The following is a 20,378-nucleotide window of genomic DNA, read 5'->3' on the forward strand; positions in this document are numbered from 1 at the left end:
GAGATAACAGAGAAATACATGATTCTTTATGAGAATGACTCAGAACTTTGAAAAGCAGATAAATAACACAAAGGCCCCCTCTTCAACCCCATACCTTACGGAGAGAAATTCTCTGCTTAGAGAGGAAATTTCTTTCTCAGCAAGTTGTTGGCAGAGGTTTGGACATAGAAATCCTGACTCAACTCCAAATACTACCCCAAGCCTCATGTTGCCCAGAGCCTAAAGAACCCCATAGCACACAGACATTGTGGTATCTCCAGTCTTGAGCAGGCTCTCTACTGTGGCATTTAGATGTCATCTGGGTTGAGTTGAATGGCCAATGAGTTGTTTGAGTGAGATCAATAGGCAGATGCAGGGTTCCACTTGCCAGTAAGTATTTCTTGGCCCACAATTTATTGAATTAATTTTGTTATTGTTTTTGTTTGGTTTCTTCTCTGCTTCCTTGCTATGAACAGCTCACCTTAGCCCCAGACCAATGAAGCCCGTGGACCATGGACTGAAACCTTTGAAACCGTAAGCCAAAATCAACATTACCTACTTTATTTTTGCTGGGTATTTTTGTCACAGTGACATTAAATTGACTAACATACACAGTGCATGGTTTCCAATATACATGCAAAGTTGTGCACTCAATATCCCTATCTAATTTCAGAACATTTTTATCACCCCCTAAAACACCCATAACCCCTACCTTTATTACTTGCTGGTGCCTGGCAGCCACAGCCAACTTTTGTTTCAACATTTGCCTATCCTAGATTTCTTATAAAAATGAAATCTGATGGCATGTGATCTTTTGTGTCTGTGTTCTTTCCCTCAGCAAGATTTTAAGGTTCAGTCTTTGTAAACCATACCAGGATTTAATTCCCCTTTATTTTTGAATAATATTCTGCTCTATGAAAACACCACATTTGTTTAACCACATAATGACTGAAGGATAACAGCTGTTTCCATTATTTTGGTTCTTATAAATGATGGTGTTGGAGGAAGTATGCCACTGAGGGTGGACACTGAGGTTTCAGAATTTCAAGCCATGCCCAGTGGCTTGCTCTTCCTGCTTTCCGACAGTTCAGATGTCGAACTCTCAGTTATGAGTCCAGCACCATGTCTGCCTGCACGATGCCATACTTCCCACCCTGATGCTAATGGACTGAACCTCTAAGCTATGAGTTAGCCACAGTTAAATGTTTTCCTTTATAGGGGTTGCCTTGGCCATGATGTCTGTCTATAGCAACAGAAACCTCGACTAAGACAATGTGTGAGTGCTCTGCCTGCATGTATGTATGCGCATCACAGGTGTGCAGTACCCGTAGAAGCCAAAAGAGAGCGTCAGATCCTGTGGAACTGGAGTTACAGATGGTTGTGAGCTGCCTTGTAGGTGTTGGGAACTGAACCTCAGTCCTCTGCAAGAGCAGCAAATGTTCTTAACTGCTCATTCATCTCTCTAGACCCCTTGTTTTAATTTTTTGTTTTGAGATAGGGTCACATAGCCAAAGTTGGGCTGGAACGTGGCCTCAAACTCACAGAGCTCTGCCTGTCTCTGTCTCCCCGGCGTTGGACAACTATGCTCCCACACCAAGCTTGTTGTTTTGCTTTGTTTTTAGAGATGGTGTCTCACATAATCCAGGCTGGGCTCAAATTCACTATGCAGCCAAAAATGACCTTCAACTGCTTTTGTCTCCAGAGTGCTGAGATCACAGGTCTACCACCACACCTTGTCATCCTGTAGTTTGATTTTGCAATGGACTATGTCCTTTTTGGCCTGACTTTTGCTCCTTAACTTTTCTTTAACTAATTTCTGTGGCCAAGTTAAGTATGGTAGTGATCTTGGCATTCAGGAAGATGAGACAAGAGGATTGCTGTGAGTTTGAGGCTAGTTTGGGCCACAGAGTAGGACAATTTTTTTTAAAGCAAAACCAGATACAAAAACAAAGAAATAATGTAAAAACTTATCACAGTCACTGAAAGTTGGCAATTTTAAGTAAATTTGGTTTAACCCATGGAACTGCAAATAGTGTTGGGCTGTTCTCAAACTCTAAAGGTGAAATTTAGAGACAGTGTGCTTTCTGAGGTTTCACTTATCTCTTGTCTTCTGCAAGGGAAAAATACTAAATAGAATATTCCACTAATGGTGGTGTGGCTCACGCCTTTATTTCTAGTAGAGGCAGGTAGATAGTTGTCTGTGAGTTCAAGGCCAGCATGGTTTACAAAGCTAGTTCCAGGACAGCCAGGACTGTTACACAGAGAAACCCTTTCTCAAAACACCAACAAACAAACAAACAAAAACAGTTTCTAAGGTTTTTATTTTATTAATTTAATTGAGCATGTATAACATGTGTGAGTGTAGGCACATGTGTACTACAAGTTTGGAAGTTAGTTCTTTTATTTTATGGTGATTTCTGAGGATCAAACATAGACAGACTTTCTTTAAAGATCTATTTATTATTATATTTGTGAGTACACTGTCACTGTCTTCAGACACACCAGAAGAGGGCACCAGATTCCATTACAGATGGTTGTGAGCCACCATGTGGTTGCTGAGAACTGAACTCAGGACCTCTGGAAGAGCAGTCAGTGCTCTTAATGTATGAGCCATCTCTCCAGCACAAGTCAGTCTTTCATGGTAAGCATTTTTAGCCATTGAACTATCATACTGACCTGGATCATACCTTTGTAGGTTTTTAATTGAACGCTGCTTTGAGTAGCAGGATAAAATCTCCTGTTGCCCAATTCTATCCTATTCAGGAAGGGAATCACCTTTTGTCCACTGTATTCATACTATGTAACCTATCTGATGCCTATCCTATTAGTCAATATAAATTCAAGTTATAAAATCAACTGTCCTGGAATGAAACTCTTTGTGTTCCAGAAACTTTTGTATATTTAATGGCCCCAAACACAATATAGCGAAGCTTCAAACTTTATCACAATATAGTGTTTGGTCACTGATTACTAATGATCTCTTATCATACTCAACTTATAGGTAAACTTAGCCAAAGTTTTTATGTATAGGATCAGATTCTAGTTGCATTTTACAGCATCCAGTGAGTCACTTGGATCCTATTCCCCCAAATGATGATGCGCTGTAGTATTTGAAAGAGGAAGAAGCTATGAATGCCTAGGAAGCAGTCTATGGATTTGCTGGCATGGCTTCCATATTGGAGTTTAGCCACACACAGGGCACACAGGGTGCACATGGGAAGCTGCAGGGCCAGGCATTCCTGTGATCTCAGTGTGCACTACATAATCAGATCCTATAAGCCAGGGTGGGGGTGGGGAAGCTAGGACTAAAGAAATGGCTAAGAGTTAAGAGCTCTTCTTGTTCATATAGAGGACCCAGATTCAATTCCCAGTACCTACATACATGGCAGCTTACAATTGTTCATAGTTCCAGTTGCAGGGGAATCCAACACCTTCTCTTGGCTTCTGTGGGCACCAGGCATACACATGGGGTAGAGAAATACATACAAAAATACCCCATTCATACACATAAAATAACTTGAAAAATTAAAATTAAACAGCTATGTGGGCTGGGATGTATATCATTTATCAGTGTTGGAGTACTTAAAGTGTACAAGAGGCCCTGAAGTCTAAGTCTATCCCAAGCACAATCTCTCTCTCTCTCTCTCTCTCTCTCTCTCTCTCTCTCTCTCTCTCTCCCTCTCCCCCCCCTCCTGTGGGCCAGGAGTTAAGGCACAGCTGGGCCATTCTCTCCTGGAGCTTTACAGCCGGAGGCCAGGAGGAGCAGTGTTCCTCTGAAGCCTGCATTAGGGTGGTTGTCTGAGTTGTGTCAATAGCTGACCGCAGATAACACTGCCGACGGTCAGTGGGCGATCAGGGCTAAGGGCGCCCTGTATACTTTGCTGCATGCCATTGTTTTTGTGTGTGTTTTAAAGCTATTCTTGTCTATGTGTGTGCCACATGCAAGCAGGTACCTGTGAAGGCTGGAAGAGGATGTAGGACACAGGACCCCTTAGAGCTGGAATCGTAGGCAGTTTGTGAGCTGGGTGATGTAGGTGCTGGGAATTAAACTTGGGTCTTCTGTAAGAGCAGCAACTGTTCTTAACCTCTGATCCCCGCCCCCTACCTCTTTTTATTTAGTTAGTTTTTTTGAGACAAGGTCTCACTATGTAGACCTGGCTGTCCTAGAACTCAAGATGTAGAGTGAGCCGGCCTTAAATTCACAGAGACCATCCTCCTCTGCCTAATGAATGTGGGATTAAAGGCACGTACCATCATACTCCACGTTTTTCTGTGTTTTTAAATTAAATTTACAAGATGAGACCATAGTAATAGGTAAGTTTCACTTTGGCGTTTCCAGACACATGCACTATGACACTTCATTCAAATTTGGCTTCCTCCTATACGGCCTGCCCAGGACTCTCCTCCTCTCTGGCTGGTTCTCTTCTGGATTCAGGAGAGCTTTTATTTGGTATGTAGACATGGCCATCTCATCGTAACCGGTTTTGACACGAACCCCAAGAGAGTTAAAAAAACAAAACAAACAAAAAACCCAAAAAACAAACCAAAAAAAAAAAAAATGGTGTGGTCTTTCATGTTGTGGCCTCAAATCCATTCTGTATCTCCCCCGCTGCAGTCTTCTGGCTTTATGCAGGGCACTCAGTGTGTTCAAGAACGGGAAGGCATATTGTAAAGTCACCATGCTTACCCCACACTAGCAATGTTTTATGCACTGCATTTCTTTGTATATACATACGTGCTTGTGTGGGATGTGTGCACGGCAGTGAAGGCACACGTGTGGAGGACGGAGAACAAGTGTTCTGAGCTGCTTTTCTCCCTCCCTATGGGTCCCAGAGATCAGGTCACTAAGCTTGTGTGTGCTGTTATTTTCTGACCCGTGCACTGGCTCAGGGCCCTTATTTGAGAGAAGAGGAAGCTGGGGTGCAGAGTTTAAGTTCCCGTCATCACACCTTTAGCAAAACAGGCAGGATTTGAACCAGTCTACCCTCTGAGACCACAACCTCAATCTTACACTGCCTCCAGAGAGGTATCCCTACCACGTTCAACTAACACGCAGTGAGTCTATTTATATCTGCTTGTAAACCCCCCTCAGCACACTCACAACCACACAACAGAACGTGTCCCTTGGTCATCTCTGGCTTCTGTACACTCCACATCTGGTTGCCTTTTCTCTCCTTCATCCTTCCTTTCTTTTCAGACCAGATCTCACTGTATAACCCCGGCCAGGAACTCACTGTGTACATCAGGCTGGCCTTGAACTCTTTGAGCTTACAGAGATCTGCCTGCTCCGGCTTCCAGAATACCGGGACCAAAGGCATGGGCTTTCCCTGGAATACTGTTCTTCCAGTCACTCATCTGTTTACAAGATTATTCCTCAGGTCTTCTGGAAAACCTTCTCTGACTGGCCAGCTCGGGGGTAAGTGCACCTTGGACCTCAGTGCTGAACAGCTGCTGTCCTTATCAACTTGTCTCACAGGGTTCCTATTGTCCTGGCTACCTCCTCCTCTGGACTCTAAGGGCAAGGGCTTGATCATGTGCATAGAAGCTGTGCTAGCCACAAACACGCTTCTGATAGGGAACATGTCACTAACCTGCAAATTTCTCAGGACCCTTATACACAAATACCACAATCCCCCCCCCCCCCCCACATAGACATAGGAACAGAGATGCTGTGCCCCACATCTGTCAACATGCACTGTGACCCCATGGAAACTCAATCACTACCCACCCAACTCTCTCACTGCCACTAGTCTATCATATGTTCAGGTACTGCTACAGGTCTCATCTTCTCAATCGCTGCTTTATCCTTTTTTTTTTTTTTTTTAAAAAAAAACAAATACAGTCACCATCTGCATTCCAAAAACAGGGTACAGAGTTGAGTGAATATGACAACAGTTCTATTTTTCATCCACGACGTCACAGGCTGTTTCTTTTTATGAACGCGATCCCCGGCTAATGCAATTACTGTCACCGCTGTCCATCTTCCCGGTTTCTTCCTCCCGATGCTCTGAGGGTAGTTCTGCAGGGTTTGCTGCCTAGGGCACTCCAGAGTCTCCGCCTGGGCGGGCGCGGCCTGGCCCCGCCCCCTCATGCATATGTAGTACCCCAGCCCAGCGGCCCGGCCCCCAGACGGCCATTTGTAGCGGTGCTAGAGGCTGCGTTCGGCTGCGCTGCGGAGCCGCGAAGAGGATCCCGCTCCTTGGCCGCTGCGTCCTCTGCCCTGGAGCCTTCCCGGCTCTCCTGCGTCTCGGGCAACTCCCAGCCGGTCCGGGGGATAGCGCTCCGCGGCCCTCCAGGCCACTCGCTGGCTCCGCGTGCTCTACCGCCTGTAACCCAGCCGGCCGCACTCGTCCCCGGAGCCGGGCCTAGGGCGCGCGGCGGCCGGGCTGGGCTCGGGGCGTCCCGATGGCCGCGGCCGGCTGGCGCGACGGCTCCGGCCAGGAGAAGTACCGGCTCGTGGTGGTCGGCGGTGGCGGCGTGGGCAAGTCGGCGCTCACCATCCAGTTTATCCAGGTGCCTGGAGACGGCCTGCGGGGTGGTGGCGGCGGGGTGGCGCTACCTGTGGCCGCGGCGACCCCGCCCGGGGCGCGCGGGTGCGGGGCTCCGGCGCGTGCGGTGCGCGCGGGTGCGGTTTGCGCGGGGCTAGGGCGCGCGGCTGCCAGGGCAGGGATAGTGGGGAGTCGGCGCTGCGCTCCTGCCCTGCGGCCACGGCGCCGCGCTGCTGCCCGCCAGGCGCCCGGCGCGGCGTCCGAGGACTGGGGCTTCTCAGGAATGTGGCCCGGAGGGCGGAGCTGGCCGGGTGGGAAGCGCAGTTCCACCTTATCGCTGCGGTCAGGGCGGGAGCCCGCGGGTTGCAGCCGCGCCGCGGTGCCGGGCTTCCTGCCCCGAGGGCCGGAGTGGGGACCTCGCTCTTGCCTCGGTGGCAGCGATGGCCTGGGCTACTTGGCAGCGGCTTCGCGCCGCCGGCTCCTAAGAGTGTTTTCTCTTTGTGTGTGTTTGAGCTTCTCTTACAAGTAGTCTGTTAGGTGGTACGTCCGGGTGGGAGTGTTTGATCGTGCCCTAGGGAAATAATGGCTTCGAGGAAGTTAAAAATGTGCTTTGATTGGGGCGAGACCATTTCCTTGGAATTCCCGGTGCCTGCCTGCTTCGCGCTTAGGTGAAGTTTGGGATGAGCCCCGCTAGGAGGGGACGAGTATGAGTTTTGTGTTGCAGCCCCCACCCCCACCACAACCCCGGTTGCTGGAGGAGGAAAGTCGGGTTGTGTCAAAGAAAAGGGAGGAGAAATGTCTTTAGACTTTATTCTTGGTTAAGACGTCCGAGAGATTTTTCTTTCTCTTTTTGGTTTTTAAAAAGCAAATGCAGATCTCCTTGCTTTTGTCACCCTGAAAGGCGTGGCATAGGTTGGGAGAGAGCGCAGGTACCCTGCTAAGTAACAAAGGTATTTTTACTGTATTAAAGAGGACGGGGAGGCGACATGGTTTTTGTTTGTTTCACCCATTTGTTGCATTGATGGAGTTAAATACCTTATTTTGTTTCAATATAACTGGTGTTTATAGTGTTATTAAGGCGCACAGTTCCATAACCTAAGTGATAGTCAGTTTTCACATCGAGTGAATGAACAGAAATTGCTCCTGTAATATTTCATGGAATTAAAAAGTGCTGCTCAACCTTTGTGTTTAGAGAGGATGTTTATGCCACGAGCGTTGACTGTAAGCTCCGTGGTGGTGGCTGCAGCGGTGGGGGCGTTGGTTTAAGTTTACCAGACTTCAGTCTGGCTTCTTGGCAGTTGTTATTTGCTTGGGGCCAAAAGAGATTTTTAAGTGGCTTGACAGCAAGACAAGTCACAGCCAACTCTCCCTGATGGCTGGTTTTGGAGGGAGCCAAGAAGACAGAGGACAGTCCTGGGTTCCAGAACTGGTGGATAATATTACTTAGAATGTTTGAATCAGAAACATTTACGTTTTTGAGGGAAGGACTTTCTGAACATATTTGCTTCCATAAGTTAAGGTGTTCGAGAAGTTGTTTTAAAAGCTGTCTTCCTCAGGACCTTTTGGAATGAATTTGTTGAATACTTTGTGAGTAGTCTGGTATCTAGAGGCTCTAAAATGAGGTCAGGTAAAGACCCGCATGGTAATGATGTACGCTGATAAGAACCTTTGGATTCTACAGACTTGAATTGAGCCTTTTGTTTATTGGCTAGGAAAATGGAACCAAATAGCCTTTTTGAACCTCAACTTTTCTTGCTAGTTGAATAGCTCTGAGCACATGTCCCTTATAACTTTTACATTACGAGAAAGATCTTCTTAGCGTTGCCTTGATCATGCAGTGTGTACTCTGTTGATCATAGCCACTCTAGAAAGTGTGTGAGGTGAGACCTTTAGATGCAGAAAGGAATTCTGATTTGAAGGAAACAGTGTGGGAAGGCTTCGAAAATGCTCTGTGGGTCTGGGGATTTAGCTCAGCATAGAGTGGTGGAAAGCTCTCTGTTGGAGCCCTAGTACCTAAAAAAGAGCACTGTGTCTTCTTGGGGGTTGTGTGAGTGGAAATGTGATGAGCATGGGGGACTCACAGGCCAGATTGGACAGAGGGGGCCGATGTGTGGGGAGCTGGGAGTGGGCTTGGGGCTGGTGAAACAGGAACATAGGCTCTGAGGTTGACTTGGTGAGGAGGAAGGAGGCACAGCACGTGTGTGGAGACCCAACCATTTCCCTGAGCGTGATGCTGGGTAAGGGTTTAGGTCTACAAGGGCTACCTCCATTCCTCTGTTAATCTTAGATTGTGTAACTAAAGTCACAGTCTGTCAGCTACATCTACACACACTTATAAACACACCCACACTGACTGGGAGACACACATACCACCCTCACAACCCCCTCTCCCCATGAAAGGGGCGTGTGTACTTAAATGACATTTCAGTTTCTGTTCTCCCTCCCAGCCCTGGCTGTGTTCAACCACCCCACCAGGTGCTAGGGATCAATCCCAGGCAGTGTTGTAACCTTGGCATATCCCTTTAAAACTCTCTTGCTGAGGTTCTTAGGATAGTCTTGTTCTGTGGCCCAGGCTAGCCTTGAACTACCAACGCTCCTTCTTCAGCATCTCAGGTGGCTAGGATTACAGGTCTGTGCTAAGCCTGGCTGCTCATACTTTTGGTAAGTAGCCTCTGGTTAGGATATAATTTTGTCATAGGGCGGGAGGCAGAGAGTTGGGTGTCTCAGTCTCTTCCAGTCCAGATAACTGGAGGTCGCTTTGCGTTCTTTTCTGTGAAACTGAGTTTCATTGAACAGATCTCTGGCTCTTTGTAACTCTACGGTTCTCCTGTGTTCTCACTGCTGGTATCTTTGGTCTAGTTTCTTAGGTTTTCTAGGTCTCAATTTCCCATCTGAAAAGGGGAGACTTAACAGAGGGCTTAGGGGTTTTTTTTGGAGTAAATAAAATGCCAGCAAATCAAACCACCCGGCACGGCCCAGACTGAGTAAGTCAGTGACCACCTTATTTGTGGCTATTTTGTATCTTGATGTTCTTCCAGAACAAAATTTGTAGTTTTTCCTCAATCCATAATGTAGCCCATTATTTTCAGTCTCCTCTCTTTTCACCTCCACCCCATTTCTCCCTTCCACCTCCAACAGGAGGTGCTTAGTGGTGAGTATTGATTTCATTAGAGTTGGGAAAACGTTATTAATTTGGAATTGATTTTTTTTTTAAAGAAATGGTGTGACTGAGGCATAGCTTAGTGGTAGTTCTGTTACTGGTGCCTTTAGGGTCAAAGCCTGGGTAGGCTCTGACACCCCAGACAATCTAGGCTCTGCCAATTGTCCCTAACACACCACCTCAAGAGACATACAATGGTGAAAAGCAGAGAAAGTACATTTATTGAATATATCATTAGGAAGAGCAACAAATAAAGGCGACCCCTAAGTCGGTCTTTGGGGTACTGCCATGACGTTTGGGTTTAAGTGGAAGGAAAGAGGCATAGCTAAGCAGGCTGGGTGAAGATGTGGTCCTGTGTATCGTAACTTCAGTTTCAACCTGGCCTCTAAGGTGATTCGGCACGTTGTCAGAGTTGTGTTGGATGCACGCTCCTCTTCTGGCTGACACTAGGGTTTCAGACTTTCACTTCCTCTCTCTTCCTCCAGCATGAGATTCCCGGAGGAAGTTTTAGTTCTTTGCGGTCTGTTGTTTCAATAGTTGGTGGCACAAAAGTTACTCTCTCTGCTCTCCTGTCCGAATAGTTTTAGCACATGTGTTTAGCATTTTCCAGGCCCTGGGTTCAGTTCCTATTTGGAAAACAAAGACCTGAGTAATAACAAAGAAATTGTGATCATTAAGTTTTGGGGGGTTAGTGGTTCTTTGGCAGCTCTGAGAAGAGGCTGTACGTGTTTCCATGGATTTAAAGACATACATTACCCTGTTGCTGTTCTTTTAGCATCCTAACTTTTTTTTTTTTTTTCATAACAGCTTTATTTATAATAGCCAGAAGCTGGAAAGAACCCAGATGTCCTTCAGTAGATGAATGGATACAAAAATTGTGGTACATTTACACAGTGGAGTACTACTCAGCTATCAGAAAAAATGACCTTATGAAATTCTTAAGAAAATAGATGCATCTAGAGAATATCATCCTGAGTGAGATAACCCAGTCACAAAAGAACAGACATAATATGCAGTCACTGATAATTGAGCATCCTAACTTTTAACTTAATCCGTTTGTCAAATTTTTGAGCTGTTTAGGGGTTAGGTGGCCTTAGGTTGTATGTAGCCCAGGCTGGCTTGGAACTTGAGGTCCTCTTGCCTCAGCCTCACGAGCGTTTTGATTACAGGCTTGTGCTCAGGTCGTGTTTCTTATTCTTGAGCTTCCGTCTTTAGACCTTGTCAGCCTGGACAGCTGCCTCAGACATTGCTTCTTCCTAGATGGTGCCTGTTGAGGAAGGCATTTCCCATGTCCTTTGCTAGATCACATCCTAGATACATTTGGAGTCCTGTATGTGCGTCAGTAGTTACTTGATCCATGTGCCTTTAGCATCAGTGCATATTGAGACACATGCTGTAGTTAGAAGTTAGTTACCCAACACACCATCTAGACCAGGCTGGCTTTAAACTCAGAGATCAGCCTGCCTCTGCCTTCCAAGTGCTGGGATTAAAGATGTGTACCATTACACCAGCCAACGTCTAAGTTGTTTAAACTTTGAGATAGGCTCCTATAGCCTAGGCTGGTCTCGAACTTGCTGTGTGTCGGAGGCTGACTTTGAACTCCCTCTGCATTCCCCTCCAGTGTGCACCAGCATAATAGTGTGTTTTTAGTGAGTGCATTGTATTAGGTGGTTAGGGGACAACTGATGCCTATTTATTTATTTATATATTTACCTTTAGGTTCAACGCCCCTCAATCTAGAAATTTAAAGATGCACTATGAGCATCATGGGAATGCACATGTACAAGGCTGTGATAGTACTGGTTAGCTGCATACATTGGAGGCTACCTATGCTGAGGAATAGCGGAATAAAACTGATGTGTTCTCCAGTGAAGCACAGCCACAACAGTGAGTGAGAGAGGTCCCAGTGAACTGCGCAGTGTTTCCTGAAGATACAGTAAGAAGCCATGTGGAGGAGCACTGTCACTACTAGCACTTGAGGGGCAGAGGCAGTTAGGTCTCTGTGAGTTTGAGGTTAGTCTGGTCTGTAACATAGAGAGTTCTAGGCAGCTAGGGTTACTATATAAGGACACCATGTCTCCCTGCTGTCCTCTCCCCCAAACCCCATGACGTGGCTAGAGATGGCTCAGTGATTAAGAACATTGGCTGCTCTTTCATAAACCTAGATTTGAATCCTGGAACCCACATGGTGGCTCATAAACTGTCTGTAACGCCAGCTCCAGGAGATCTGGCTGCTGTTTCCTGGCCTTTCCAAGTACCAGGTACATAATGGTGCACAGACCTTACTTACAGGAAGACACTGATGCACATAAGAAAATTTAAAAAAAAAATCCAAAGTATTGCTGGGGGCAGAGGGGACGGCTCAGTAGATAAAGTGCTTGTCATGCAAGTGTGCGGACTAGAGTTTAGATGCCCCGAACCTACAACATGTTGGGTAGGTGTGATGGCCCACCCATCCAGCATTCAGGAGCAAGCTGCTTAGCCAGAGTAGCCGAATCCCGAAGCTCTGGGTTGAAGGAAAAGACCCTACCTCAAAGTATAAGGTGGAGAGTGATTAAGGAAGTCACTCAGCATCAGCCTCTGGCCTCTACGTGTGCTATGCACGCTTCCACACTCCTGTGCACTTCCATGCATAGACATATATCACATACACATTAAAAAAAAGTCCTGTTATGGTGTGTGAAGGAAGGAAAACACAGAAAATAAATTTGTATTTGCTCATGGGGAAAAATTCAAAACAGAACACAGGGATGCTTGAAGAGACTGAGGTTTGTTACCCTTAGAGGGAGGAGGGATGAACAGGGACCCTTCTCAGTACCGTTGCTTGACTTTTGGAATCATGTTAATGTTTTGCCCACTCAGTATATAAGTAGCAAACAGTAATACAGTCAAGCAGTGGAGGAAAAGGGCATCTTAAGGTACAGCCAGGCGTGGGTAATGTGCACTTGTGAGCCCAGTGCTTGGGAGGTGGAGCTTGGAGGGTCTGCTGTCTATGGCCAGTGTGGTGAGATCTTGTCCCAAGAAACAAAGAAGATGGGCTACAGATAAATGAGTGTACTAACCGCTTAGCATAACAAACACACCAAAAAGACCAGAGGAAATGCTTTAGGTAACTTTTGAACCCAGTGTTTGGACTGTATCCTCAGGATAAAAAGGGACCTGAAGCAAACATTGGACTCTGGTTGATAGGCTCTGCCCCTCCCCCTCTCTCCCTCCCTCTTGTCTCCACCCCCTCCCTCCCTTCCTCCTTTCTTTCTCACTGTAAGCATTGGTTTACAGTTTGTGGCACTTTTGTGTACTAATATTAGCAGATGAGAAAATGTAGTTCAGAAAATAGGGGGCGTTGTCTCACTGCTGGAGAGGAGGCTGCAGAATCTGCAAGGGCAGAGGTCAGCATGAGCTCTGGTGTTTGATTGACCTTGACGATATTGGCCTGAGCTCACAATGTAAAAAGTTGATGGGCACAGGAATGCGTATGCAGGTGAGTCCCTCGCCGAGCGCCTTCCCAGCTGCATTGAGAGCTGTAGAAATGGCGGACCACTCACATCCAGAGTGCCAGACGGAAGTCTGCGGCTAAAAAGCACAAGGTGTGCTCGGAATGTCTTGCAGTCTTAAGGAATTATTCAGAAAAACAAAACAAAACGATGGGAACTTGTCAGAAAAAGACAAGCCAGCCTGGGAGAATTCCTCTGTGCTGAGTTGGGCACAGTTTTATCATTAAAATAGACAATTGTTTATTGCCTGTGAAGAATCTATGTGGTTAAGAATCTCCCAGCACTGGCGGTTGCAGGAGGATCATGAGTTTGAATCCAGATTAAACTACACAGCAAGATTTTGTCTCAACAAAGCACAAACTTGATCTATGGCTACATGATAAATAAGTGAGCAGAATCTTGACTAATGAATGAACACACAGGAAATAGCAGAATCAGAGAAAATAACTATTTGGCAATCATAATGATTAAGCAGGATTCATAAATGAGTATTAAAACTAGTAAGAGAGGTGATGGGTGTGGTGGGGTATTGCTGTCGATCCCAGCTCTCAGGATGCTGCCTCTGGAGGGTCCTGAGTTCCCAGCGAGCATGGGTTATGTAGGGGAAGTAGCTGGGTTTTCTTATCCCCTAACAGAGGAGGTACCTGGCTTTGATAGCCAAGTTTTCGGGAACCCCAGTGAACCCTAGGCCTGTTTCCTGCCCCATAGATTACACTCCCAAAGTCAGCCTCAGGCATCCTAGGGAGGTGCCCTGCTTCAGAGTCAACCTCCCCCAGTCAGTCTTCAAAGTTGCCTGAGGTTAACAGTAGCGAGCAGTTTGTTTTAGAGGCTTGTAGCTTAACCTTGGATTGGATATCCTGAGAAGTGCGTCACCAGGTAGTTTTGTCTTGTGAACGTCATGGAGTAAGCTGGCACGAAGATGGCTAACACATCACTGGGTGCTGCCACCTTGCTGGGACCATGGCAGTGAAGTCTCGTTAAAGAATAGCTGGGCACTGAACAAAATTATGCCTAACACAATAACCAGACTTAGGCATCAAGGGGACAAACCTTTTCTCTGTTTAACGACACCTTTCCCAAGTCTGCAGTTGATGTCTTGGTATGGTGACACAGAGGCAGACGTGATGCTGGAGAAGCAGCTGAGAGCTACGTGGTGATCTGAAAGCAGAAGAGGGTGAGGGAGACGATAACACTTCCTCCAACAAGGCCACAACCAATCCTAATCAAACATCCCATCAGCTAGGGACTAGACATTCGGACTTGTGAGCCCGTGTGGGCCGTTCATATTTAAGCCACCACACGTCCACTCAGCAGGTCTGCAAGAATATGGTATGTTGAGGGCTGGAGAGGTGACTCGGTGGTAATGAATGGGCGGGCACTTGCTGCTCTTCCAGAGGACCCTGGTTCTATTCCTAGAATTCACACTAGGGGGCTCACAACTGCTTGTAACTTCAATTTGTGGGGGCTGGAGGGGTATGGAGGAGAAAGGGGTGCAGGGGGGCATCCCATGCCCTCTTCTGGCCTCTGTGGGCATTGCACGTATGTTGTGCATACACTCATGAGCATCAATTAAAAGTAAAGAGTATATAGTATATGTTACTAATTATGCTTATCTTTTTGTTAATTTTTAAAGATATTTTTTTGTTTTGCTTTTTTCTCTTACCCCTATGCTGAGGCTAGAAACTCAGGGCCTTGGGTGTGATAAATAAACAGTGAGCTGTACCTGTAGCCTTTTCCTCTCAGCCACTCTGTCTTTAGAAAAAAATTTCTTTTGGTGGGGGGAGGATTGTGCTTTGAGTAACTTTGAGAATATATAGGCTTGTATTTACTTTTCCATAATGACGGTGAGGGCAGACGGATAGAAATGGTGGAAACTTGTTTTGTTTGCTTTTATCTGGCTCCCTGGTTTCCCTCCTGCAGAAGTAACTTTTCCCGCAGTGCCTGGCCCGTTTGTCCTTGCAGTGGAAACATTTCTCAGGACGCCACTACAAGTTTTTCTTTGTTCTTAGCTTGCCTGTAAAGTGGTGAGACACTCTTGGGGCCGGGAAGGTTTTTCATCTCCATTTTTGTTTTTATCCTCTTCTGTTATCTTCTGAAGTGCCAGGCTAGTCTTGCTTTGGCCGTGTACTATTTCTTCCATACTGTTTTAAGTAACTCCAACGCCAGGAAAGTTCATGCTTGGCATTTTCTGGATGTCTAGAGTTATTATCTGAAGCAGGGCTAGTGAGTATCTTCTGATAGCTCAGTCTGACTTACAGGGCGGCAGTGTTTTCTTAAGACCACAAAATTGGTATTTTTCCAAATCTTGATACTATTTGATGAAACCATTTCTTCTAAGGTAATTATTATTCTTGCCTTTGTGTATTTTTTAATTTATGAAGACGCATTCTTGATTGTTGGGAGTCAAGAACTAACCGGTGTTGAGAGGCGCTGCTGTAGGGTTCTGAACCATCCGTTGTTTTCATACAAAAGGGCTGGTTGACCTTCAGGGTTTTTTTGAGTCAGGGTTTCTCTGTGTAGCCCTGGCTGTCCTGGAACTCACTCTTCACTCTGTAGATCAGGCTGGCCTCTAACACAGAGATCTCCCAAGTGTTGAGACTAAAGGCATGTGCCACCACCGCCAGCAATATTTATTTCTTCTTTTTTAGAACGTCAAGATTTCAACATGAGAAATTCAGTGTAGTTGCTGAGCCTGGGCTTCTGGCAGAGCCGTGTGAGTTTTAGAGAGAGGTTATAGGGTTTTCAGTTGAGAATTTTTTTCTTTATTGCTGGAATTGAACCCAGGGACTTGCCCGTGCTATGCAAATGTCCTACCACTGGGCTACAATGCCAGCCCAGCTTTCAAGTTTTTAAATCCTTCACTGCTCATCTTTCAGCACTGGAGCACAGAGAAAGAGGTTGGGTTTGTGTGTGTGTGTGTGTGTGTGTGTGTGTGTGTGTGTGTGTGTGTGTGACACAATATTGAACAGGGTTGTCTTTTTCATGATTTCATCTGTAGACTTTTGTTGGTTTTCATTATTCCCAAATCAGGTAAATGTCTACCTGCTTCTCACTATAGTGTTTTCCCACTAACTATAGTTTCTTCTCAGATAGTGTGTAGTACTTATTGTTAGAACACTTGTAATTTCACTTTGGGTATCCGCCTTATTCTTTAGGATTTCTCCTTATTGCTTATTTTTTATATTATGTGTGAATGTGCGTGTCTGTGTCTGTACACACGTGGTCGTGGGCACCTGTGGAGGCTGACTGAGGGTGTTGGATCCTCTAGAGCTGCAGTTATAGATGGTTATGTGCTGCCACATGTGGGAACTGGGAACTGAACTTGGGTCCTCTATAAGAAATACATGCTCTCTTAATTGTTGAACTGTCTCTCTAGTCCCCGCCATCTTAAGTTCTATGTAATTTACGTTTGGAGAAAAGCCAAGTGGGTCAAAGGTCAAAGAAGGACTTTTTTTTTTACATTTTGGTGTTGTGGGGACTAAACTAAGAGCTTTGTCCCTTTATAACTTGCTTTGTCACTGAGCCACCTCCTCCGAGCCAGCACTAATGGTAGATTCTTGTTCTGTCAGCCCAGGTCACCCAGTCCGACCTCTAGGTTGTGATAACTCCTGACTTAAGCCTCTAGTGGCCAAGAGTGCAGGCCTGTTCTGATGTTCTAGCAAGATTAAGAATTTCATTATTTCCGTCAGTATTTCGAGATGGAGTTGTGTACTCTGTAGCCTATCCTCAAGCCCTTATTTTATTTCTCTGGCTCCGAGGAGATTGGTGTAGAGACCGTTTTAGAAGTAGAGGCTGCTTCTGAGAACTGGCTCCTCTCAGCCTTTGTTGTTATCCTGGTGGTCTCATGGAACGTTGTTTTCATCTGGACAGAGCTGCTTGTGAATCATGTTTAGATGCTGGTTCAGCAGGATAGGATTGGAGGGCTGTGGACAAGTATGTCCATCCCCACCGGTACTTTAGACTAGACATCGGTTTCAGCCCCATTCACCTTGATGCTATTTTAGACCCTGTGTGCTGGCACAGAAGCAAGTGTGTTAGTGAGTACGTTGTGTCTTTATCTTTAGGTTGTTTGATATCATACGTGTGTCTGCTTGTGCCTTTAAGTCTTCACATTTGATTCTGAGAATCACAGGCCAGGAACACCTTTGTTAGACACAGCTAAGTGGACTGCCAAATATTGGTTGATGTTTATTAATTGTTAGCATTTGGTTTGGAATAAAACGTAATTGGAAATCAAAGAGCTCTTAGGAGCAGGTTTGGTGGCCCCCAGTTGTACTCTCCTGGGGAAATGGAGGCTGGAGCATCAGAGTTCATGGTTGCTCTTGGCTGTATGGTGAGTTTGAGTCCAGCCTGCACTGTATGAAACTCTGTTTCAAAACAAGGTCTTAGGAAGAATTGAGTTGTGTCTATTTATGTCCCCATAGCAGCTGATACCAGAGAGGGCAAAGGGCCAGCTTTCCTTTGGATTTCAGAGTTTCTCTGTAATGAGAAGATCATATATGATTCACGCAGATTTGAATCTTGAGGTTTTGTTTCAGCAGGGCTGGGGGAGACGGTGTAGTGGGTAAAGTGTTTGCTATACATGCATGAAGTTTGGGTCCCCAGAATGTATATAGAAGTCAGACACAATAGTGTGCACTTTTAACAAAGGTGGCTCCAGGGAAATGTGCCTGCTGCCCAGCCTGATGAGACTTTCGTTCAGTCGGAGACCCGTACGATAGACATAGAAGACCACATGTCCTGACCCCCAGCCAAAGTTGCACGTGTTCATTTGTGCGCACATACATGCACACGTACATACGTTATGGTAGGTGATCCACACATATTCCTTTCTAGCCCAAATGGTGTTTGGACAAGACAGTCTTATTTATTTTAGTTTCTCTGGAAATTCTGATTTGAGCAATGTGAAAGAGCCTTGAGAGAAAGGTGTTGAAAAGTTGCTCCTTTTATCTTATTTCCTCGTGGGTTTTTCTCCCAATGCCTTATTTTCATGGTGTCATGGCATGTGGCTGAGATTAGGACAGCCAGCAGTTAGCTGGAAGGACAGGCGCCGTGAGTAGGCAGTCACGACCGATGTCGGGGAAGGTTTGTGATAGGGCCCAATGTTGATGGTTCAGAAAGTGAGAAAGATGTGACCGGGGACTTTGTGATTTCAGGTCTTTTGCTTCTGAAATTAAGACGCAGCGGAATGCCGAGGTGGGGTTTACTTTAAGTTTTGTGTGTACATTTTTGTACGTGTACACACAGGCTTGTCTTCAACTCAAGTGGTTTTAACCTTAGAGAGGGTGCCTGTCGTCATGGCACTTGCCTGTGTGACCCCAGCTGAAGCAGAAGGATCACCAGGAGTTTGAGGCTGGCCTGGGCTACAGATGAGACTCCTAAGTGAGAGAAACGTTCGTGGTGTTTTGGAATAAAGAAAATAGAAACAGTCTTTACAGCAGGGGTTGGGCTTTTTGTTTTTTCGTTTTTTAAATTTTTGCTTATTTGTTTATTTTGTGACAGGATTTCTCCGTGTAGCCTTGGCTGTGCTGGAACTTGTTCTGTATATAAGGCTGGCCTCGAACTCAGAGAACCAACTAACTGCCTCTGCCTCCCAAGTGCTGCGCTTAAAGACGTGTGCAGTCATGACCCAGCTAAAGCGAAGGTTTAAGTCTGTAATTGCCTAATGAGTTTCCATTTTTAGATAGGTTTATAATAATATACTGCAGCTCTGTATTAATTATTTCAGGAAATATGCTGGCATGTTCATGCCAACAACTTGATTTAATGAGCTATTTTTAAATTATCAAATCATTTAATGTGAAAATATTTTTCTTGTAACTTCTGTGTCTTATGGGCAAGCCTTTTTCCTTCACTCTGATGTTAAGAACAGGGTGGGAATGGTGAGTGTTGTGTTGGAGTTCACCACATCTTGAGTCTTGGGGTTCCTTAGCATTGTTAAGTCTGGGAGGTTCTGTGATCATGAATTCATTAATCAGAACCTTTAATTTATGTGTAAGATTGGCCCTTTCTGTGCTTGTTGCCCTGGCTGTTTTTAGACTACAGACCCCAGCTGTCCTGCCTCAGCCTGCTGGGCACCCGGGCCTATAGGCGCTACAACTCACACTGCTAGAGTAGGTATGGAAACAGGGCAGAAGCCTTTGCCGACTGTGATTGGGCTGCAAATCTCCGTTTTCAGTTTTAACCTGTGGCGGTTGCCATGCTCTGCTTACTGTATGTGATGTACCTACTTTAGGCTTCTCGGTGCCCGGCAGGGTTTCAGGAAGCAGCATTAGTCAGATGAAGCTGTCTGACACGGGTTACTTGAGTTTGTGGTTTTGGATGAACAGTGCCTGGTGCACAGCTGCTGCTCCAGCGGCTTTGTTCCAGCTGTCCCCCCTTGCCTGTCACAAAATACTCCACATTCCTTTCCGTAACCTCCTGTCACACTGTAGACTATTACTTAAGTGGATCCCCGTCACCGTCACTTCGGATGACTTCACCGCTAATCACTGTTTGCTTACACCCATCCCAGTATGCGCTGTGTCACCGATTGAAGCCCTGTGGTCTTTGTAATTTTGGGTTGTGAGTTAATGTTACGGTTGTGAAATACTGGTCTACAACAGTCAAGTGACTGCCTTTGAAAAGGGTAACAAACTCGATGATGTCCCAAGCAAGTAGCTGGTGTCTGGGTAACGAATCTGCATCCGCTCATTTCTTAACTTACCTGCGTTAGTAGGTTTCCATAGAAGTGTAAAAGGAAAAGCCACATAATAAATACTTTGTGATATGACTGATACATTTCTTACTACATAGCCCAGGTTGGCCTGCAGCTGGCTATGTAGACTAGGCTGGCCTGGAACCCTTGTAAAACACCTGCCTGCCTCTGCCTACTGAGTGCTGGGATCGAAGACGTGTGTCACCAAGCCTGGCTGCATGTATGACTCTGTGTCAGACTAAAAGTTACAGGAGTTGCCTTACTTTATCTCTAATTACTTTAGCGTTTCTGCTTCACAGCCAGGCTCAGCTGTTTAGTGCTTGCTCAGAACCGCGCAGTGGCTACAGAGATTTGATTTGAATTCACTTTTCTGATGATAAAGCCAATGTAGAGTGGGCTGGTCCTGACGTTTCAGTGTCACTGTGCCTTTCTGTCCTTACAGAAGGGGGCTGCTCACTTAACCTCGGAGCTGGGGTTGAGTGGGAAGCGCGGTGCTCTTGCCAGCATTCCCCTCCCGTCCTTTGATCTCTGGTCCGTGTTGCTGGATCTACACACGCTTC

The 20,378-nt window shown here is 45.9% G+C and overlaps 1 protein-coding gene across 1 annotated transcript in view; it reads left to right on the forward strand.

Annotated features, from left to right (window-relative positions):
• The first annotated feature begins 6,129 nt into the window (after window positions 1–6,129).
• Window positions 6,130–20,378, forward strand: part of RRAS2 (RAS related 2) — a 63,789-nt gene continuing 49,540 nt past the window's right edge. The window contains exon 1 of the mRNA XM_080911393.1: window positions 6,130–6,492. Within this exon, the coding sequence (XP_080767519.1) occupies window positions 6,385–6,492 (108 nt within the window). The 5' untranslated portion in view covers window positions 6,130–6,384. The remainder of the gene's footprint in view (window positions 6,493–20,378) is intronic.

This window comes from Micromys minutus (assembly GCF_963924665.1).
Source record: "Micromys minutus genome assembly, chromosome: 2".
Taxonomy (NCBI): Eukaryota; Metazoa; Chordata; class Mammalia; order Rodentia; family Muridae; genus Micromys; species Micromys minutus.